This window comes from Hyperolius riggenbachi, chromosome 5 (genome assembly GCF_040937935.1).
Source record: "Hyperolius riggenbachi isolate aHypRig1 chromosome 5, aHypRig1.pri, whole genome shotgun sequence".
Classification (NCBI taxonomy): Eukaryota; Metazoa; Chordata; class Amphibia; order Anura; family Hyperoliidae; genus Hyperolius; species Hyperolius riggenbachi.
In genome coordinates this window covers 67,493,130-67,517,790 of record NC_090650.1, presented here as the reverse complement: position 1 = coordinate 67,517,790, position 24,661 = coordinate 67,493,130, and the positions used below count along the sequence as shown (strand labels likewise).

General features: G+C 44.2%; 1 protein-coding gene across 8 annotated transcripts in view; it reads right to left on the bottom strand.

Moving 5' to 3' along the window:
* DIP2C (disco interacting protein 2 homolog C) overlaps window positions 1–24,661 on the bottom strand; it is a 635,214-nt gene that overhangs the window by 278,038 nt on the left and 332,515 nt on the right. For all 8 annotated transcript variants that reach the window (XM_068235828.1, XM_068235830.1, XM_068235833.1 and 5 more), the window contains 2 exons: window positions 8,500–8,634; window positions 4,915–5,034 (listed from right to left, as the gene is read on the bottom strand). In XM_068235828.1, the coding sequence (XP_068091929.1) occupies window positions 4,915–5,034; window positions 8,500–8,634 (255 nt within the window). The remainder of the gene's footprint in view (window positions 1–4,914; window positions 5,035–8,499; window positions 8,635–24,661) is intronic.

Below are 24,661 nucleotides of genomic sequence, written 5' to 3'. Positions count from 1 at the left end.
AGCCAAATGGTGGCTCACCCTGCTGCCGCACAAATTCCGGGCAGTGTTAATTACTATTCCCCCTCCGAGTTGATCGCCGACACTCTAATTACACTGCTACGCGGCCATAGATATAATAACATCATGTCTATGGCAGTGCTCAGGTCAGACGCAGCACACCAGGTGCCACTGAGATAGGTATTCTCCTCTCCAGACCAGAAAAAAAAAAAACTGGCCATGAGCAAAAAACATTTTTAGAGAGACTGAAGCGAGATAAAATCCTTGCTTTTACCTATTATCTGCTATGGCTAGTGCTAAAACGCCGCATCCCTGCGGCAGAACAAGGGGTTTATACTCCCCAAATCCCCAGGGCTAAAATCGGGGAGAACTTCTTCATAGAGGCAGAGCTTTGGGCTGTAGCTCTGCCTCTACGTGCATCAATCCCCACCTCTCCCCGCCCCTCTCAATCATCCTTCACTGAGAGGGGCGGGGGAGAGGAGGAGATCCGCGATGGATTAACGCGCATGGAGGCAGAGCTGCAGCTCAAAGCTCCGCCTCTCTGGGCAGCAAAATCCACGACCAAGAAAGTCGTGGATTTTGCCCTGTGATTAGGGGGTATAAACCCCTCATATTGCCACAGGGATGGAGCGTTTTAGTAATAGCCATAGTGCTTAACATAAATAAAAGGTAAAAGCAAGGATTTTAACTCGCTTCAGAGTCTCTTTAACTAATGATATTGGAAATAAAGATTTTCAAGTGTTTTACCCTCCCCTTCTCAAAAAAGTAAAAAGGTCAAAAAAAATTGTAAAGTTTGGGGAAAGGAAGGGGGGGGGTGAAGGTTTTACCAAAGGGGTACTCGCCACCCAAGCCAATCATAGGCTTATTGGCAATGCACTATATTGAAAACCTCCTCTGTAGATAATAGCACCACTAGATGGCCCGACAAGCGTATGAGGCCGCTGACAGAACCAACAAGCTATTAATATGTGATACTTAATTGAATGTGTTTTTTATGTAAATTTGCACATTAGCACTAAAGCACTCCAGCACTGGGCACTTTTGTACCCCTGATGAAGCTCCTCATTTGAGAAGGTGAAACATGTAGAGTTGGTGTGGGGTAGTGTATAGTTTACAGTAGCAGTGTGAGATTAGGAGCAATCCTAGTACATACCAAACTAGGACCAATTTGGATAACCCTACCTCCTACCCACTGAACATTTAATTACTACGTGTACATAGTCAGCAACAATGGCATTTTTTAGCCTATGAATTAAGAGCTGAGTTTTAGTATTATTTCTCTCCTTCAATAAGGTTATATTTGTGTATCATTTTAATCGGGTCTCTGTATTAATTAAATCGTGTGAGCCTGGAGTCATTTTGGTGCATTGAATTAAGTTAATTACCAGTAATGCTATTCTTTCACCGGGCGGCAGGTGCCCTAGTGGGTTTAGTTCTGTAGTTAGGCCCGGTTCACATTAGCGTTCGCTATCCAGATTTTCCGGGTCTGATCCGGACCGCATACTGTACAAACGGAACGTACGTTCCGCATAGCAATGCAAAGGATATGCGGACGTTCACCTACGTACGTTCCGTACAGTACGGAGCCGGACCGGATCCGGACTCTTTTCCAACATGCGCTATTATTTGTGTCCGGATCTCCGGCCCACGCATCCTGACCGGAGCCTGACCTGAGCCTGACAACATCATCAGGAACACAGAAACCAATAGGAAACGGAAGGCACAGAACACACTACCTACAAAAACCTGACGTTCTACCCCACTTCCTATGCGTATCCAAGCGGCCATTTCGGATGGGGACACATGGGCCAAGCATGTCTGGAGTGGAGCAGCAGTGACAGACGTGCTGGAGCTGTTTGGCAGAATGTCGGAGGTGGAGGTGAGGCCTACAGCGGAGGAACCTGATTGTACATGTGCACCAGGTGCACCTTCTGCTGACCCGAACATTTTTTTACGTATATTTAACTATTTTTTGCCCACGGATCCGGATGGCAGCCTGATGCATGCCTGATACAAACGGACCAGATCCAGATCGGAACCGTACGGTTCTGATAAGGATCAGGTCAGGATCCGATCAGGATCCGATCAGGATCCGGTCCGTTTACTTGCCAAAACGCAAGTGTGAACAGGGCCTTATGGGCAAGGTTATTAATGTGCCCAAATCAATAAGTGCTAAAAATAAACATACAGGTGGTAAACTTGTATGCAACTAGGTATTCACTTTTTGCCGTCTTGTCAATACTATAATAAATCCATATCAAGTGTGTATTAGAAGCATGCTTTTAATTTACCAGGACTCATCAGACAAGCACAGCATTTGCCTGCATCCACCTCCCCCCAGAGAGGCATAATGTGGCTTCTGCTGCAGAGGAAAGAGAAATTTAATTTCTTAAGGTCACTAACTGGCTTCTGGGTCTCCTAAACACATATCAAGGCTTCTCAGGAGATGCAAAACCCAAGATTACAGGGCTATTAGTGGGAAGATTACATTTAAATAAGCTCATTTAAATGTATTTGAATAGGCATGTGTCCCTGAGGTTTCTGCTATCAGAGGAACGCAAGCAGCTATACCGATCGGCCCAGCGTGTTTCCTATCACTAAGCAGAAGTACGAGAATTACAAATAAAGTGACTGCAGCACATGGTAAAGCAGCGGTGGAGCAACCAGAACGTAGCTAAGCATGAGGAATTCAGTTCTGAATTCAGATCAGAACACGAGCAGATACCATACTTTTCAGCATATAAGACACACTTTTCTCCTCCAAAAAGGGGTAGAAAAAGTCCCTGCACCTTATATGCTGAATATAGGTAGTCCCCGACATACAAATGCCCTCCAATACAAACTCCCGACTTGGGGACTCCCTGCATTGTCGTCGTCGTCGTCCGCATTGTCGCCCCCCAGATATGCCCCCCCTCCCATGTTTGTCTCCCCCCCCCCCCCCCATATCCTTCTCTGCCTCTGTGTAGATTTAGCAGAATCGGCAGCGTGGCTCACCTCATCCAGCGGCTCTATCGCGATCAAACAAAGATCTCTCCTCTCCTTCATGGCTTGTGCCTTCAGCAAAAGTCGACATTAGGGGAGCAGTGCGAGAGAGATGTGATCGCCACTGGATGAGGTGACCCGCGCTGCTGATTCTGCTAATTCTACACAGGGGCAAAGGAAGATACAGGGGGAGTGGGAGACATGGGGGAGACGGGACACATGGGGGAGTGTAGGGCAAACCGGGACAACGAAGAACAAATGGGGGACACAGGACGACACACGGGGGGAGCGAAAGACAGAAAAGGATACACTAGGGACAGATGGGGACACAAGGGAGACAGAAGGGGGTCACATGGGAGCCAGAAGGGGGTCACATGGGAGACAGAAGGGGGACACATGGGAGACAGAAGGGGGACACATGGGAGACAGAAGGGGGACACATGGGAGACAGAAGGGGGACACATGGGAGACAGAAAGGGGTCACATGGGAGCCAGAAGAGGGTCACATGGGAGACAGGAGGGGGACACATGGGAGACAGGAGGGGGACACATGGGAGACAGAAGGGGGACACATGGGAGACAGAAGGGGGACACATGGGAGACAGAAGGGGGACAGGGGGACACATGGGAGACAGAAGGGGGACACATGGGAGACAGAAGGGGGTCACATGGGAGCCAGAAGAGGGTCACATGGGAGACAGGAGGGGGACACATGGGAGACAGAAGGGGGACACATGGGAGACAGAAGGGGGACACATGGGAGACAGAAGGGGGACACATGGGAGACAGAAGGGGGACACACAGGGGGACACATAGGGCACAGATTCACATTGAGAACAGAAGGGGGCACATGGGGGACACAATAATTGGAGAAAAACATCTACAAGACGCTCCTGGAACATGGATGCACCAGATTTAGTTTATATATTTTTTTTCCTGGTTTTTGCCCTCTTAACCTGGGTGTGTCTTATATTCTGGAGCATCTTATACGCCGAAAAATATGGTATATGGGTGATAGTGCTGAGGAAATAGTGTAAGCTTCAGCTAGTCAGATTCTGTTGTGTATGGATGACGCAAACTCTAAGGGCCCTTTTCCACTAGCGGCGATTGCGCTGCTGAATCGCAAATCGCGAGTGATTTTTAAATCGCTATGGTTTGCATTTTAACATAGGAATCGCGGTAGGTAATTTCCACTACCGCAATTCGCTTTTTACTCAAGCGCGATCGCGCCGCAGAGCGATTTTTTCCCCGATTTTGCTATGCAGTGCATTGCACAGCAAAATCTTGATCGCAATCGCCGGGAAATTATAGGACTTTGCTGAATCGCAATCGCTAGCGTTTAGCGCTAGTGGAAAAGGGCCCTTACTCATATCACAGGCCCACTCTACATAACCCATAAAAACAAGTAGCAGGATATTTATGGAATATTGTTATTTTCATTAATGAGGACCTGTCGTGAAAATAACGTAATGAATAAGATGGCTTATTTTTTTTACATCACTTTATAAATTATTCAGTCAAGTGTTTGCCCATTGTAATATCTTTACTTACACCCATTTACATTCCTAAATTTATCACAGGTGGCAACATCTTTAGTCCTGTCAGGTGATCTCTGCGGGATGTTTGTTTATGGGAATCCCAAAGCCAGTACAAATAATACCTTGTCTCCCAGAATGCTCTGGGAGAAGAATTCCGCATTGCTAAATAACCTAGGCTGTGCATCACTGGGAGGGCGGGGCTGCAACCAATATACAGCAATAAACAGAAATAGGAAATGTTTCTGATACTGAAACCAGGATCATTTCCGTAAACATGGGTATCCAGAATCATTCACTGCATTCTGATAGATTTCACTACAGTGCCTCTTTAATGAGTCTTGTCTGCACACGTAGATGAAACACTCTCCTCCAGGGAGAAAACTGGATGGTTGCTTACCTTCTAATAATTCTTCAAAATCATCAACAAAGAATTCCCGTAACGGAGGCCGCTTGGGCCTTTTCAAGGTGTTCACAAGTTGCTGGATTTTTGCAGAGACTCTACTGCTTACAGGAACTCCTGCAGGACCAGAAACATGGAGCATCACAGACTGACTGTATAAAGACTGACAGATGCAAAATGATGTCAATACACACACACTCATCATCCAAGCTGTGCACAAGTACCGTCACAGAACTGATACAGATCGCGCATCTGAGTGCTGAACACCAAAGTGAAAGCTCTACTCTACTTCTACTACTAGCATGTGCTTCAAATGGATGCCAGATCATGAATGCAATTCACTTGCATTATTGATTTCCACCTCGTCTTGTAAAAGTATATTTGGGTATAGCGGGCATGAAAGGTGCCCCAGGTGACATACCTGCCACACTACCAGAGGCACAGCTTTCAGCTCTGTAACAGGACAAAGCCTGGTTTGGTTTAAGCACTTAAAGGGAACCTTAACTGGCGGGGAAAAATAAATTCACTTACCTGGGGGCTTTCCTAAGCCTCCTGCAGCCGTCCTGTGCCCGCGCCGGTCCTTTGGTGCCCTCCGGTCTCCCTCCGCCGCTAAGTTTCGTTTTCAGCCGACCGCCAGTCGTCCTCCGGCAAAGCGTCCTCTTCTTCCGTATTCCTCGTCGTAAAGAGCCGTAAAGCGCGTCCGCATGACGCGTTTGGCATAGACTCTGCTGTCTCTATGACGGCAGAGTCATGTGAGTCGATCAGGAGCCGCTTTTGGTGTGAAAGTCCTATTCCCCTACATAGGAATCTTGCCTGCTGTGCTACAGCTGCTCTGCTCCACTCTGCTTATTATTCCATAGTGTGTTGAGATTGCTTACTGTTCAGAGGTACAGAGTACCCAGCAAGCTCATGGTGAACCAGAACTCCTAGGAGTGTGGAAGGGGCTACAATGGTCCAAAAAGCCCCCTTACTAAAGTGCTATGGAAAAAAAAAAGTTTGCTTTCATAAAACAGAACGCATTTGCGATAATTCAGGTTGCAGTGAGCTCCGAGATGTCTCCCAAACTCCTAGGAGTTCTGGTTCACCAGGACCTTGCTGGTTAGTCTGTACCTCTGGGTATTTCAAGTCCTACCCCATAGAGCCACATTAATCCATGCCATGCACCGATCAGGATCAATCAATCCGAAACAGTGTGTATGCATGTTGGATTATTGTGACTATGCAACAAGCTGACACATCATTGCATTCCAGCGGATCTGGAGGTGTGTTTAGCTTACAAGGACAACAATGGGTGATTTGCATATTTCAGCAGTGATGCACTGGAAGACATCTCGGAGCTCACTCCAACCTGAATTATTGCAAATTCTTCTTTCTGTTTTAAGAAAGCAAACTTTTGTTTTCCTTACTGTTCATAGTAACCAGGCATTTAATAACTCGGTGCTCTCCTAGTACAGCCTGCCATTCCAATGTGATATGCTTTCAATCAATTGTATACTGTGTACTCTCTAAAACATACTAGTTTCCTAAAGGTAGCCACTAACGGTCCAATTTAAAGCAAAAAATCGTTAGGGCGATCAGAAATTCTGATCGGACTGGATGTAAATAATTTTCGTTGATGAGCACAATCAATTACCAACGATTATAAAAATAGTCGTGGATTTTCGTTGAACCAAAATTTGGATTTTCTTGTTGGTTGTGATAGATAGGAAGCAAAGATTAGTTCATTGATGGCGTAGTGAACGATTTTTCTTCCGATCAGAATTATCTGTTCGCTCAAGCGATTTTTCATTGGGAAATTGGATCGTTAGTGGCCACCTTTAGTCTGCAGGTCAGGAATATAAGAGCACTTAGTCTGTATAATTGATAAAGAAAGAAGTTTTGAATGAGGATGATGCCATTTATTGGCTAAGAGTAAGCTTTTGACTATGAAGCCTTCTTTAGACTTGATTCCTATACAATGACAACATTTAGAACACACAGATTAGGCAACTGATAAAGATTAGGGAACAAACTGTGTGAAGCAGGATGCGGTCCATGGCTACCTACGTCGCCGCCTCTCACTGCTTACACGCCATTCTCCATCTTTACAACACTTCTGTCTATACAATAGAAAATTCCTCTGTGAAGGCGGAAGTGCGGAGAAGATGGAGAGCGGCATGCAATGCTGCAGCAAGAGGCAGCGACATAGGTAAATTAACCCCTTCTGCCGCAGCCCGGGCTCCGGTACACGCCAAGACACAGATTTGCATTTTGCAAAACTGGCCCATTCTTTATAAAAAATGAGTGGTTTTGAAAGTCTTATAGCCAAAGGACGACCTTTATGACAAAAGGAACTGGCATTGTAATAAAAAGAGACCCATATGGCAGCGTTCATAGCCCTCTAATGATTGTAGTTGTGTGACTGCACTCTCCGTTGATAGCTTAAAGAGCAGAAGAAATAGATGGTGCCGGCTTCTTGTTTCCTGTAGCCCTCTAATGATAGGAATATTTTATTACTATGAAGAAATGTAGGCCTGTAGATTATATGGATTGATTTTTTTGCCTGAATATCTGCTGCATTATTTCCTAGGAATTCTGGGAGCACTATAGTGGTAGGAAACTATGGCAGAGCTTGTTACAGACACTCATTATAATACCTGTAATGCTTCAATGGGCTACCAGCACATCAACTCAAGCAGGAATTAAAGCACATACAATAAGTAACCAACAGAGCCAGAGGGCACATTCATTAACGTGGAAGCAGAGACCGTACGCTTCTGTACAATGCAGCAGGTAAGGATTATTTTTATAGCAATTTTAAAGCTGTATCATCTTAAGAATAATTCACTTTAGTTCAAAGGGAATGCAAGGAGAAAAATATGGAGGCAGACATATTTATTTCCTTGTTAAACAATGCACATTGCCTGAATCTCCAGCTCTAATACTTTGAGGCTAAGTTCACAGTGGGACGTTAAAGTCGCGCGTTAAAACAGCATTTAACGCAGAATAACTCACTGCAATGAAAAATCAATGCCCCGTTCACAGTGCACACGTTGCGTTGGTGTCTAACGCTGCACGTTAAGTAAAAGTACTGCATGCAGTGCGTTATACACGTTATTAGCTGCGTTGGACTGTTTGCACATGCTCAGTAATGACTTGGAAGCATACTTTTCATTGCCTGTATTTTTTACTGTATCTGCTGTATGCGACGGTAACGCTGCGTTGCCACTTTTTGGGCGCGTTGCGTTGTAAGCTTGCGGTGCGACTTTAACGTGGCATCAAAATGCAACGTCCCACTGTGAATCTAGCCTGAGTCATAGATCCTGAACAAGCATGTCAATCAGATGTCTCTAACAAAAATCTGACAAGATTAGCTGCATGCTTGCTTCAGGTGTGTAAACCAGACACTACTGATGCCAGAACGATCAGCAGAGATCAGATCAGAGAGCAGTAATTTAGTGTTGGGGGGAGCATCAAAATACCTCTGTGCTTACATTCCAAGTGTCAGCAGGCTAGGGAGATCCACCCTTGCAATTGCTTTAAAAACAACCATTTTGTACAAAGGTTTCCATTCAAAGGGAGTGTGGTTGCGCCAGTACTCACCGTCCCCCGTCTCCATGAGTTCTGCATTGCCGTACTTTGAGGTGACTCGTGTCGCCGTGGATACCTGCGGCCTTTCTACTTGTATGGAGTGCTCTGAGGTGTATGTGGTAACATCTGGAGGGGCTGAATGGTTTTCTGTAAAATACAAAAAGAAATAGATAAACAAAGACACCATATGTACAATGACATCTAGTCAGACCTCTGCCGACACCCATTCCCTCAATCCAGGGTTCTGGAGCGAATATGACAGGGCAAAAAGACATTACCACAGACATTCACGATTGAACCTGTACACAGAGCCAGCCATTGCAGATGCAGCTCACGTAACCACATTGTCATTGTGATATTCAAACTTAAAGCAGAACTCCAGAAAAAAACATTAAAATGCCCCCATTAGTCCAATTATGAATCAATTCAAAACATATTAAAATGTACCTGCCATGAATGGATATTATACGTACATTAGGCATAATGTGAACCCCCACTGTAAAGCCACATACACTTTTAAAGTTTTGTTACACAAATATATTTTTAGCACAACTTCAGGTGACAGACTACTGTACAGACAGGCTGTCAAGCTTCCTGTTTAATCATCTGTCCTGTCTTATGGAGAGGGGAAGGAGGAAGATAAGTAGGAGGTGTCTTACAAGCAACTTCTACAATAAGTATAAAAGCAATCTGGCTGAGAATCTGTAAGCAAAACGGAGTGCTGCAGGAGAGGTGCTAATGTTGTGAGACATGCTGCTCACTCATTACACTGTTGATTAGCAAGGAACTTTAATGCAAAATTGAGCTTTATACCATTGACTAGCCAATACCCCGAATGAGAAATCTTTACTTTTTCTCAAATAGATCAAGGGGGTCTGTGCGGCTGAAATTAAGGGGAACCCCTCCCACACCGTGATGTTAGGGCCATGGTTATGACAGATTCCTGTCTGTGAACCTTCGTTGCATTGTGGGAAATGACGGCTGTTTCCAACTGCCAACTTCCAACTATATTTAACCAATATATATTGATTAAGTGTGGCGATTAGCCAGAAATAAGTAAGCCTATACTGTTCTCTGCAGTGAAAATACATATTTTTATATACAGGGAATGCTTTCAAATGTTCCTTTATGCACCTAAAAGTAGTTACTGAAATTAAAGATTTGGGAGTTTAATCTTATTTTAAGTGATGCTAATTCATAATGAAATTAAATAAACAATCCGCAGATCTACAGGTTCCGAATGGTGGGGCAGACCTTCAGCATGGCTGTGAGAAGTGGTTACTAGAGTGGGGTTAGGAAGCTGTAGTTCTATGCCTTGGCTTATATAGACACTTATCTACTAAATAGACAGCCCCGAGTTTGACTATCGGCAGTTCATTTCCTTGCTTATTACCTCTTACCTTGCAGCACAGTGGACCTAGGATAAACCTCTACATTGACTACATACTATGCAAGTATGAATGTTCACCCCATGCCTATGAGGCATTCCTAGGTAATGTGCTTCTGCCCAAACCAGTAAGAGTGTGCTCCGTAAAACCAATCCGTCAATCAGTCATTTGGGTAAACATCACATTGGCTGGAGTTCTGCTTTAAGGAGGGAAAAGGTTAATAGCTGGGTCTCTTGCAGTCAAGGCAAAATAACATGGGAGAGGCTGACTAAAGCGCAGGGATCAATCAATACACATTATCAAGCATTTACACTGTAAAGGTCAGGCCAGGACACAAGCATTGGATACGGATTCAGCCACATATGCAAAGGAGGTGCAACAACAAGCAGCAATTGGTCCATTTTACAATATGCAAATCACGGCGACAAAGAATTAATCCTTGGGACTGTGTAGAAAGGTAACAGGTTTAAAAAATTGACTGGATATGAGTCACCTGCCTGCCTCTGAGGGAGGAAAATTCTGTTTTCTTCTACTGTGACATCATCTTATTTAATGTTACTTTGTATGCAAATTAACACAGCTTGAAAACTGTCCAATGGACAGAAGATGCTGCAGGAACTTGATTGGTAAACTTTCAAGCTGTATAAATCTGCATAAAAAAATAGCATAACATTTGCATAAAATAATTATTTGAATGTCATTGACCACCCTACTAATGCCCTAAAGGATAAGTTCTCTTTCAACATAAACCAGCCCCAATTTTTCCACCTGATAAATGAGCATGGTGCCCATCTATGAGGTGGAAAATCGGGGCTGGTTTAATAGGTGGTGTAGTGGTTAACGCTCTCGCCTTGCATTGCTGGGTCCTCGGTTCAAATCCCAGCCAGGTCAACATCTGCAAGGAGTTTGTATGTTCTCCCCTTGTCTGTGTGGGTTTCGTCTAGGCACTTTGGTTTCCTTCCACATCACAAAAACATACAGATAAGTTAATTGACTTTCCCCTAAATTAGCCCTAGACTACGATACATACACTACACAATGCATACATAGACACATGACTAGGATAGGGACTAGATTGTGAGCTCCTCCGAGGGACAGTTAGTGACAAGACTAATATATATATATATATATATATATATATATATATATATATATATATATATATATATATATATATATATATATATATATATATATATACACACACACTGTGCAGTGCTACGGAAGAGGTCAGCGCTATACAAATACTAAATAATAATAATAGATAAGGCAACTATAATACAATAATGATTTCACTTCCTTGGTCAGATTTGGAACAAATTTAATATATTTATATTAAAATTACGCGTATCCTTTAACAAGCACATGGAAAAACACAAAACACAACATGCTGTGCTGGTTTAACATTATACGTTCAGGAACGTTATAATTAAATTGCTGTAATAGCTAGCCATGCAGTATTTCACAGAGTGGTGTACCCCTACCCATCTTTACTTCTCAGAGACTTGGTCTTTCTGGGATGCCGTGTTTATGCGCAGGCATTTTACAGAATTTATCTACCAGGTGTGTGGGGGTGTTTTTGTTTATTTTTCAGCATTACATAACTTACAATATATTTATATATATTCAAAAAAACAAACAGAATATTTCTCAGTTTCAACACACGCTATCTTGTCTTTGCACTTTTTTTTAAAATTAAGTCTAATTTGCAAATCATCACATTCTGTATTAATTTACTGTTTGGGATGTGTTTTAAGTGGTGTGGTATAAGTATCCTGCCCTGAATTCTAGAAGATGAAGCACTAGTATTGCTGCTTGAGGGATTCCTGCAGTTTAAATCAATAATGTGAGTATGCTGAACAATTGTTTGAACCTTCTAATTTGAATACATTTTATAGTATCTGAACACTTTAAAAATGGCAGCGTAAATGTTTGGCTGGGTGGAGAAAGGATCTGGGAGATTTAAGTGAAGAGGATTGGAGGGATATCCTTCAGTCAGTTCCTTTGATTTCTACAAATGCAACTCAAAAGCTGTCATAATTAAATATTATACACAGGAACGGTTTGACTCCTAAGAGATTATATGACATGGGTTTGCGCTCAGATCCTATTTGCACTAGATGTTGTAGGGACCATGGTGACTTACATCATAAGCTATGGAAATGTCCTAAACTACAATGTGGCTCTAACATTCCAAGATCGGCTCAGAGCTGTGTCCTGGGCTTGGTATCTGGAACAAATTTGGCAGACCCTATTCAACTATTGATTCAAAGAGCGCTGTTCCAAGCTAGAAAACTAATTTTATTCATGTGGAAACAACCATCACCTCCTACAATTGTGGATTGGCTTTTACAGATGAATAACTTTCTAAAAACTATCTAAAAATGGAAAAATAAATTTACACCCACAGAGATGCTGCTCATAAATTTGAAAAAATGTGGGGTTTATGGCTTGATACACTTGGGTTGGCTGACTTTGAGTTGATTCGTAACAGACTATTTGGTCCCACATCTTACCGTATTTTCCGCCGTATAAGATGCACTTTTTCTCCCCAAAAAGTGGGGAGAAAAAGTCCCTGCGTCTTATACGGCAAAGAATCCCCGACTTACGAAGGCCCGCCGATACGAACCGCTGACATCGGGGAATCCCTGCCTTTGTCCCCGCAGTGCCTGGTTTCCCCTTTGCCTGCGTCTCCTCCATCCCCCTTGCGTCTCGGGCCCCCCATGCGAGCAGCGGCAGCAGCGTACCTCCTCCATCATGCCCGCAGCGATTGAAGACATCTGGCTTCTGCGTGCGGCTTCCTCTAGTGCCGGGCTTCTAATGGCTCGTCATCAATGACGCATCATTAGAAGCCCGACACTAGAGGAAGCCGCAAGGAAAAGCCGGATGTCTTCAATTGCCGCGGGCATGATGGAGGAGGTAAGCTGCTGCCGTTGTTTGCACGGGGGGGCCCGAGACACAAGGGGGAGGGAGGAGACGCAGGCAGGGGGGAAGCCAGGCACAGTGGGGACATGGGGCTGACAGGAGGACACAGGGGGCTCACAGGAGGACACAGGGGGCTGACAGGAGGACACATGGGGCTGACAGGAGGACACATGGGGGGAGTCCAGGACATGGGAGGACACGGGGGGGAGGGGGAGTTTAGAGGCCTGCGCGGGTCTAATTTTTCAGACCCGCACCACAGACCCTCTACCCGCAGCCCGATTAAATCAAAACAGGTACCTAAACCCGACCAGCATTTTGGGTAACCCGCGGATACCCGACCTGATGCCCTGTGCGGGTCTAATTTTTCAGACCCGCCCGCAACCCGCTTTCTGGTAAATCTGGTACCCGCACCTGCAACCTGATAAAAATCAAAACAGGTACCAGAACCCGACCTGCATTTCGGGTAACCCACGTGTACCCGACCCGATGCAGGCTTCTACCCTGGTTTGCTGTGTCAGAAGCAGAGCCCTTAAAGGATACAGGAGCTGAATAAAATTATAGCAGATTTACTTACTTGCGGCTTCCTCCAGTCTCTAGTAGGCTATGTGTTGCCCCAGCTCTGATCTCAGCCAGTCTACTGGGGTCCCCTCCTGGGCCTGCGCAGAAAACTACCAGCTGCATTAGTGTGACTGCGACCAGCACGTCAATTGGTCGCACATGCACAGAAGCTGCCGACCCGGCTGGGTTGGTGGCCACTACAGAAGGAACCCCAGGAGAATGGCCGCTCCGGAGCTGCAGCGAGGGACACATAGGCTTCTAGGGGCTGGAGGAAGCCCCAGGTAAGTAAATATGCTATTATTTTATTAAATTCATGTATCCTTTAACTAGTATACTATCCAGTCACTGAGGATTTCAGAGGACAGTAAATGTGCAAACAAAACATGTGGTCCCCACCTCTTGCTGTACCCATCCCCAATAGACCTTGTATTTTAATGTATCTAAGGAAGAGCCAGTCTGTTACCCACATTAGTCAGAATTTTCTCATTGTGCTTTCATGCACTGGGAGAATGAAAGCAGAGCAGTTCCGCCTTTGGAGGCTTTTGATATATACTGGTACACGGCTGAGATGTAACATGACGCTACACGCAGTTCAGTGACTCTGCATTGGCCCTCATCTGTACAGCGTAGGTATTTAACACAGGAAAATCCAGCCTCCCCAACACACAGCAGGCATGTATCCGAAAACTTTAGCTAGAAGCAATTTGGAATCACTGACCCAAATCATGTTAGCCCACCATCATGCACCAGTCTGCAAATGCTCCATTAAAGCCTCACTGTGACAGCCAATGCTGCCAGACTAAACTGGCCTATCTTTCCTTTCTAAATATATTGCATTCAACAAATAAACCAAGCGCTAAGGAAATACAGCTACACTGTCACATGCCACAGAAAAGGAAAACACAGAAATAAAATATAGCCGGGGGTTCACAAAGGTTTGTGGGAAAATGGAACAAACACAAGAACAATCTAAAGAAAACTAATAACCAATATGCGATGCATATTTTGCGGTTGAAGGCACTCTGAACAGACAATAAAAACAGAATTTGAACTTCCATTCTCCCACTGGTCGGTTCCAGTGGTGCACAACTTTGCCGGGACTCATGTGCAACTGTGCATGCATGGCCTGTTCGCTCACCAGGCTCGACCACGCACCCATTGTCAAAAGCATTCTGTACAAATTCAGCTCATTATTTCAAGAAACGTCAATGCACAAAACACTCACGGTGACAGGCGTGTGAGCAAGATGGGCGTGCGGATGGGCTGTGCATGCTCAGTTGCGCAGGACTCCTGGCAAAGTCGCGCACTACCGGAGCCACCAGCAGAAAAGCAGAGGCTTTTCTATGGTAGATGTCAATTTGAACTTCCATTCCGTAAACATAAAAAGCCTAGTTTCCTGGCTGTTATGCTAGTGATTTGGTAAAGGGAATGCATAGTTCCTTATAGCATATTTACATTTATTATTGATTGTGATATATATATATTTATACACTTAAGACTATATATACCTTTTGGTCAGTCAAGTGAGTTATGGATCTCTACACCATACACAAGTAGGTAACTGCTTGGAGAGCAGTCACCCTGACCTCTTCCACCTCCTCCTTTACCTATGGGCAGGGCCAGAAACCTGCTCAGAGGAAAAGGTTAGTTAGGGAGCCCTACCAACTCCTTCCTGACTACTTCCTGTATGTGATGACTAAATAGCAAGTGTGGACAGCTCACAGATTTTCTGCAGCTTCTGACAATGGAGAAGAAGAAGAAGAAAAAGAAAAAGAAGGAAGAAGAAGAAGAAGAAGAAGAAGAGGAGGAGGCGGAGGAGGAGGAGAAGAAGAAAAAGAAGAAGAAGGAGAGGAGGAGGAAGAAGAAGGAGAGGAGGAGGAAGAGGAGGAGGAAGAAGAGGGAGAAGAAGGAGGAGAAGAAGAAGTAGAAGAAGGAGTCACCTTTTTATTCAAACAACCATTATCCTCTATGGTTTAAAGAGAATCCATCCCCCGGTTCAAGCGACGGGACCCCCGAAGTGGGGTGAGGTAAATATTTACCTCTCCGCCATCCTGCGCAGGCGCACTAGCGGCTCTTCATTCAGGTATGGCGGAAATAGCTGAACCCAATCATATCAGATTTACTGCGCAGACGCAAGTCCTTTGCGCCTGCACAGTAGATCGGCTAATTACGCCCAGCCCAAACAAAGAGCCGCTAGTGCGCCTGTGCAGGATCGCGGTAGGTAAATATATCATCGCTTGTCAAGCTCATCAGGGGAGTTTTCAGGGAGGTAGTGCTGGATTCCTTCAAGCTTCAGAGGTCGGGGAAGCCTCATTGGGACCCTGAGGCTTCCTGATCCCAAAGTAAGTATCCCCCAGAGGTTTTTTTTGTAACAGGTTCTCTTTCAAGCTTGTCCTAGAGTGAATGTTAGAGGTATTCTGATTGCTTTCAGGCATATATACACCTTTTATTTGTTCCTCTCAAACTGCGGATCCCACTGGCAGATATTTGCTTCTGAAGGGTACAATATCTGACACTATGATAACTATTGTAGCATACTATGGTCCATATGCAATTAACCTTTTCTCCTAAGTTTTCCCCCCCCAGGTGAGATTTTCAAACTTGTCAATAAAATGGCTTTTAATTCACCAGCAAGCAAGAAAATAAAAGAATAATAATAAAAAAAAAAAGAAGAATATTGACAGTACATTTTCACCTACTTTTTGGTACTTTTTAAATTGCAAATGCTGAAAAGGTATTTTAAATAGAAGATCGAAAAATTATTTCATAATAAAAAGTTAATTGCATATGGACATATGATCCTAATAGATTTCAAGAACTTTTTTTCACATCAAATGCAAGTCATTAAATGCCATGCGGAAGGTAGACTTATTATAGGAGGTGATACAAAATGTAAAGCTGAATTCTTGACTAGATAAACCCATTTTAATTGAATCAATTACAGCATGATAATACACCTACAAATACTCAATTAGAAAAATTGACTAGCCTTTTCACAACTTATGCCCTGATTAATATCTGGAGAGAACTTCACCCTTTCACCAAAGATTACACATTTTACTCCAATCCGCATCAGACTTTTAGCCGGATAGGTCAAATATATGATTGTCACTTATCCTCTAATGTGACCTCCAACATCTGGACAGTAATCTGGTCTGATCACAGTCCTGTGATGATGTTATGCACATCACTTATTATTAGATCACAAACTTTTCATAGGAGGATGAATGACTCCATTGTATCTGATACTAAGCTATTTGCACAGATAAAATCTTGTATAAAGGATTATATACAGTGGTGTGAAAAACTATTTGCCCCCTTCCTGATTTCTTATTCTTTTACATGTTTGTCACACTTAAATGTTTCTGCTCATCAAAAACCGTTAACCATTAGTTAAAGATAACATAATTGAACACAAAATGCAGTTTTAAATGATGGTTTTTATTATTTAGTGAGAAAAAAAACCTCAAAACCTACATGGCCCTGTGTGAAAAAGAAATTGCCCCCTGAACCTAATAACTGGTTGGACCACCCTTAGCAGCAATAACTGCAATCAAGCGTTTGCGATAACTTGCAACAAGTCTTTTACAGCCCTCTGGAGGAATTTTGGCCCACTCATCTTTGCAGAATTGTTGTAATTCAGCTTTATTTGAGGGTTTTCTAGCATGAACTGCCTTTTTAGGGCTCGTTCCCACTATCGCGAATCTGCATGCGTCCAACGCATGCAGATCCGCACATGTAATGCAAGTGGATGGGCCTGTTTCCACTGTAGCGTTGTTGAGGTGCGTTTTTTTCAGCTGTAAAAAAACGCACAAAAGAGCCAACGATTTCGCCTGCGTCGGGAATCCGTGCGAATCGCCGCTAATGTATTTAATAGTAAAAACGCATGCGTTTGTTACATGCGTTTTTACCCGCGATTTCGCGTGCGATTTCGCACCTTTTTCAATTTTATTTAGCCCTGGCAGTGTCATGGTTAATTTCGCATGGCACCCTGCCATGCGAAATCGCATGCGAAATCGCGGGTAAAAACGCATGCGGAAACGCTTCCGCATGCGTTTTTACAAGCGTCGGAATGCGGCCGAAATCGCGTCGCAACAGTGGGAACGAGCCCTTAAGGTCATGCCACAACATCTCAATAGGATTCAGGTCAGGGCTTTGACTAGGTCACTCCAAAGTCTTCATTTTGTTTTTCTTCAGCCATTCAGAGGTGGATTTGCTGGTGTCTTGTGGGTCATTGTCCTGCTGCAGCACCCAAGATCGCTTCAGCTTGAGTTGACGAACAGATGGCCGGACATTCTCCTTCAGGATTTTTTGGTAGACCGTAGAATTCATGGTTACATCTATCACAGCAAGCCTTCCAGGTCCTGAAGCAGCAAAACAACCCCAGACCATAACACTACCACCACCATATTTTACTGTTGGTATGATGTTCTTTTGCTGAAATGCTGTGTTACTTCTACGACAGATTTAACAGGACACGCACCTTCCAAAAAGTTCAACTTTTGTCTCGGCGGTCCACAAGGTATTTTCCCACAAGTCTTGGCAATCATTGAGATGTTGTTTTAGCAAAATTGAGACGAGCCTTACTGTTCTTTTTGCTTAAAAGTGTTTTGCGCCTTGGATATCTGCCATGCAGGATGTTTTTGCCCAGTCTCTTTCTTATGGTGGAGTTGTGAACACTGACCTTAATTGAGGCAAGTGAGGCCTGCAGTTCTTTAGATGTTGTCCTGGGGCCTTTTGTGGCCTCTCGGATGAGTTTTTTCTGCGCTCTTGGGGTAATTTTGGTCGGCCAGCCACTCCTGGAAAGGTTCATCACTGTTCCATGTTTCTGCCATTTGTGGATAATGGCTCTCACTGTGGTTCGCTGGAGTCCCAAAGCTTTAGAAATGGCTTTATAACCTTTACCAGACTGATAGATCTCAATTACAGTACTTTTGTTCTTATTTGTTCCTGAATTTCTTTGGATCTTGGCATGATGTCTAGCTTTTGAGGTGCTTTTGGTCTACTTCTCTGTGTCAGATAGCTCCTATTTAAGTGATTTCTTGATTGAAACAGGTGTGGCAGTAATCAGGCCTGGGGGTGACTACAGAAATTGAACTCAGGTGTGATAAACCACAGTTAAGTTATTTTTTAACAAGGGGGGCAATCACTTTTTCACACAGCTCCATGTAGGTTTTGAGTTTTTTTTCCTCACTAAATAATAAAAACCATAATTTAAAACTGCATTTTGTGTTCAATTATGTTATCTTTGACTAATAGTTAACGGTTTTTGATGAGCAGAAACATTTAAGTGTGACAAACATGCAAAAGAATAAGAAATCAGGAAGGGGGCAAATAGTTTTTCACACCACTGTAGATATGAATCAAGGCTCTATGAACTCTGATGATCTTTTTTGGGAGACACTTCAAACCACCATGAGAGGTCATATTATTAGTATAACAACACGTAAAAAAGTAAGCACTCAACGCATTAAAGCTCTTTTGTCCATTTTTAACCGTGCTGAAGCTGAATGGGAAAACAAACCCTCTGGATCAAATAAAAAGATTTAACTCATGGGTCCCCAACCTGGGGGCCGCGGCCCCTGGGGGTCCTTGGGCAGATTTCTGGGGGGCCGCGGCTTCTCCCTCTCCCCCCGCAGCCGCCGCTCCTGTTACCTTATGAGCGGGCGGCCGCTTCCTTCCTTATATTCCTCCAGTCGCGGCTCTCCTCTTCACAGCATGTCGTATTACAGCAACGCTTCCTGCGCGGCTGCTGTAAGGAGCCAAGGGAGCCGGGACAGCGGTTCCCATGGTAACGGTAATGCTTATCGCCGCTACAGGAAGCCGCTGCTCCGCCTTCTTCCCTCCTTAGAGCACCCGCGCAGGAAGCGCTGCTGTAATACGACATGCTGTGAAGAGGAGAGCCGCGGCTGGCGGAATATAAAGAAGGAAGCGGCCGCCCGCTCATAAGGTAACAGGAGCGATGGCCGCGGGGTGGAGAGGGTACCTCTGCTAGCTACACTCGGGCAGCTATACTGGGGTAACTACTGGCTACACTGGGCTGACTGTACTGGGCTAACTGTACTGGCTACACTGGGCTAACTACTGGCTACGCTGGGCTAACTGTACTGGCTACGCTGGGCTAACTGTACTGGCTAAACTGGGCTAACTGTACTGGCTACACTGGGCTAACTGTACTTGCTACACTGGGCTAACTGTACTTGCTACACTGGGCTAACTGTACTTGCTACACTGGGCTAACTGTACTTGCTATACTGGGCTAACTGTACTTGCTATACTGGGCTAACTGTACTTGCTATACTGGGCTAACTGTACTTGCTATACTGTGGTAACTGTACTTGCTATACAGTGGTAACTGTACTTGCTACACTGGGCTAACTGTACTGGCTACACTGGGCTAACTGTACTGGCTACACTGGACTAACTGTACTGGCTACACTGGGCTAACTGTACTGGCTACACTGGGCTAACTGTACTGGCTACACTGGGCTAACTGTACTGGCTACACTGGGCTAACTGTACTGGCTACACTGGGCTAACTGTACTGGCTACACTGGGCTAACTGTACTGGCTACACTGGGCTAACTGTACTGGCTACACTGGGCTAACTGTACTGGCTACACTGGGCTAACTGTACTGGCTACACTGGGCTAACTGTACTGGCTACACTGGGCTAACTGTACTGGCTACACTGGGCTAGCTGTACTGGCTACACTGGGCTAGCTGTACTGGCTACACTGGGCTAGCTGTACTTGCTATACTGGGCTAACTGTACTTGCTATACTGGGCTAACTGTACTGGCTACACTGGACTAACTGTACTGGCTACACTGGACTAACTGTACTGGCTACACTGGGCTAACTGTACTGGCTACACTGGGCTAACTGTACTGGCTACACTGGGCTAACTGTACTGGCTACACTGGGCTAACTGTACTGGCTACACTGGGCTAACTGTACTGGCTACACTGGGCTAACTGTACTGGCTACACTGGGCTAACTGTACTGGCTACACTGGGCTAACTGTACTGGCTACACTGGGCTAACTGTACTGGCTACACTGGGCTAACTGTACTGGCTACACTGGGCTAGCTGTACTGGCTACACTGGGCTAGCTGTACTGGCTACACTGGGCTAGCTGTACTTGCTATACTGGGCTAACTGTACTTGCTATACTGGGCTAACTGTACTGGCTACACTGGACTAACTGTACTGGCTACACTGGACTAACTGTACTGGCTACACTGGGCTAACTGTACTGGCTACACTGGGCTAACTGTACTGGCTACACTGGGCTAACTGTACTGGCTACACTGGGCTAACTGTACTGGCTACACTGGGCTAACTGTACTGGCTACACTGGGCTAACTGTACTGGCTACACTGGGCTAACTGTACTGGCTACACTGGGCTAACTGTACTGGCTACACTGGGCTAGCTGTACTGGCTACACTGGGCTAGCTGTACTTGCTATACTGGGCTAACTGTACTTGCTACACTGGGCAAACTGTACTGGCTACACTGGGCTAACTGTACTGGCTACACTGGACTAACTGTACTGGCTACACTGGGCTAACTGTACTGGCTACACTGGGCTAACTGTACTGGCTACACTGGGCTAACTGTACTGGCTACACTGGGCTAACTGTACTGGCTACACTGGGCTAACTGTACTGGCTACACTGGGCTAACTGTACTGGCTACACTGGGCTAACTGTACTGGCTACACTGGGCTAACTGTACTGGCTACACTGGGCTAACTGTACTGGCTACACTGGGCTAACTGTACTGGCTACACTGGGCTAGCTGTACTGGCTACACTGGGCTAGCTGTACTGGCTACACTGGGCTAGCTGTACTGGCTACACTGGGCTAGCTGTACTTGCTATACTGGGCTAACTGTACTTGCTATACTGGGGTAACTATACTGGGGTAACTATACTTGCCATACTGGGCTAACTGTACTTGCTATACTGGGCTAACTGTACTTGCTATACTGGGCTAACTATACTGGGGTAACTATACTTGCCATACTGGGATAACTTTACTTGCTATACTGGGCTAACTGTACTTGGTATACTAGGCTAACTGTACTTGCTATACTGTGGTAACTGTACTTGCTACACTGGGCTAACTGTACTTGCTATACTGTGGTAACTGTACTAGCTATACTGGGGTAACTATACTAACTATATTGGGGTAACTATACTACCTAACTAACTATACTGAGGCAACTATAGTCCTTATACAGGGGCAACTGTGTTAGCTACCTATACTGGGGGCAACTATACCTAGTTACCTACTTACCTTATATACTACACTTAAAATCAGGGAAAAGAGGGGGGCTGCCACCGCCACTAACCACGCATCCCCCCCCCCCTCCGTCGGGGGGGGCAGAGAAAAGTTTGGTTGGGATAGTGGGCCCCGGGCTTAAAAAGGTTGGGGACCCCTGCTTTAAAGGGACTCCGAGCAGTGCAGAAACTATGGAAAGATGCATATCATTTTAAAGCTCTCTTTCTCCTCTTTCCAATGATATATAAACCGCCGCCCTACGCCTTTTAGTTTTCACTATTTTCGCGATTTAAATTGCCGCGGCCGCGATTTCAATCACGAAAATAGAGAAAACTAAAAGGCGTAGGGCGATGATTTAGGTGTCGCCAGAAAGAGGAGAAAGAGAGCTTTAAAATGATATCCATCTTTCCATTGTATTACACAGGGCGACTTTCTGCTGAATGGAGCTGCTGACACTGGGGAAAGTGTCGTCCTGTGTAATACAAGTAACTATGGAAAGATGGATATCATTTTAAAGCTCTCTTTCTCCTCTTTCTGGCGACACCTAAATCGTCGCCCTACGCCTTTTAGTTTTCTCTATTTTCGTGAATCGCGAAAATAGCGAAAACTAAAAGGCGTAGGGTGGCGGTTTGTATATCATTGGAAAGAGGAGAAAGAGAGCTTTAAAATGATATGCATCTTTCCATAGTTTCTGCACTGCTCGGAGTCCCTTTAAGGAAATATTAGAAGCCTCTCGCCTTTTCAATATATTTCGGGTAGGGCTTGCAGTTTCCTCTTCTGGTGGTTGAAGGAGAAGCATCGGTAAAGGTAAGTCACCTATAAAATACTGTACTAAATAACATCAGTGAAACTAGCAATGTTTCAGCAATCAGGATGGCAAGCTGTCCCATAGCTCTTTAATGACGAGAGTACTTTGGGGTTTTGTCCTTCATGTGTAGACTTAGCCAAACCCACCTTGGGAAATAGAGGCTGTATTGCCAACCTGCAGAATAAATACCTTCATATAAAGATTCAACCAAGTCAGGCCCCATTTCTGATTTCCCCAGCTGGATGATGCACCTGAGCACAGTTCCTGTAACCTGCTGCTGGTCCCATCATTAATCACACGTGGTAACAAGAAACACACAGAGAGCCTTTTCAGTGCCATCACAAGAAGCAACATGCACCATTTTCAATAAGCACACGCTTAGCCCAGTTATCATGCTTCACTGGACACTTGCACAACACAAGAGAGTCAACCAGGTGACCACAAAGTCAGTATCAGAGGAGGGAAAGGGGATGAACAAAAATGTATAATGATTTTTATCACTTTTGTTTATTAGACTGAGTGCTAAAATATTTTTTTATTTTTTTTTTATTTTTCGGTTTTTGTTTTTTTAACAAGGATACTATGAAATATTACAAATTGGTGTGATCAATTTGTAAGGCCTCGATTGGCTGATTATGATCATGTGATCACATACGGTACATATCACTTCTGCTTCCACTTTTAAACTTCTAAATAATTTCTCCTTTAGAAGAATGAATGATGACACTGATTATTATTGCTCAGAGATATTAAGTTCTGAGGATGTGTTAAGAGCTTTACTCACCCTCATCTACCAAACTATTAAACATCCCAATCTTGCTTTTTTTTCAGTACCCATGAAGGAATGCATGTGTCCATAGATTTATAGTCGGATGTTATAATAACTGTAATTTAAAGTTTTCATAATGATAATTATTGGTAACTGTCTGCTAAAAGGGTTAAACCACAAGTAGGCATTTATAATAACCTCCACTCTGAATGTTTTATTTTTAACAGTAAAGGTTCGCTTTGGCGCTTATATTTTTGTCTTTGTAAACTTCAGCTCAGAGCCAGGCTGTAAGTCCCCAACAGAGGCCGTCTCTGCCCTGCCCGACCCGAGTCTGAATAACAGACGCTTTCCTACTGAAAAAAACAGCATTTAAAGGATACATAAAGTGACATGTGACATGATGAGATAGACATGTGTATGTACAGTGCCTAGCACACAAATAACTATGCTGTGTTCAATTTTTTTCTTTCTCTGCCTGAAAGAGTTAAATATCAGGTATGTAAGTGTCTCTCTCAGTCCTGACTCAGACAGGAAGTGACTACAGTGTGACCCTCACTGATAAGCAATTCCAACTATAAAACACTTTCCTAGCAGAAAATGGCTTCTGAGAGCAAGAAAGAGATAAAAAGGGGAATTTCTTATCAGTGAGGGTCACACTGTAATCACTTCCTGTCTGAGTCAGGACTGAGTCAACCACTTACATACCTGATATTTAACTCTCTCAGAGAAAGAAAAAAAGGAACACAGCATAGTTATTTGTGCGCTAGGCACTGTACATACACATGTCTATCTCTTCATGTCACTTCAGGTATCCTTTAACAAAACCTTCTGCTTCCCATTCTATACACCTGGCAACTCCTTCCCAATTCCATAGCTTTAGCAGTCTCTGTTACAAGCAATTAATCCAAGCAGCAGATAAAGCAATATCCAGCCCAGCAGACTACACTGGTAATGAAGTAATACTAGTACTAAAAATAAAACGATCAAATCTCCCTGATGAGTTAAAGGGCACCTGAACTAACGTGTAACATGATGAGATAGACATGTGTATGTACAGTCCCAAGCCTACATAGAACTAGACCAAGACAGCTTGTTTCATCAAAGAGCTGCAGCGATGATTTGGGTGCTATCATAGGCCGTAATCTATTGAGTCTTCCCCAGCAAAAAACTTAGCTCTACTATACAATATATACAGTGTAAAGGCTGGTGTGGAAACGTGAGGTTTCCAAACAACAGGCAGTCATAGAATACTCAGATATCAATAGCCACCTGTAAAATTGTTTCATTTATTGCATGACAGTTGGTGGTAGAGTGGTCATTCAGCTAATAAATGCCCATTTGTGGAAAGTCCTGTTTAAGAAAATATTACTGTATATATTAAACCGTGAATTCCCAGAAGCCATTGCAAAGTTCATTGATAATGTAAACAGGCAGACA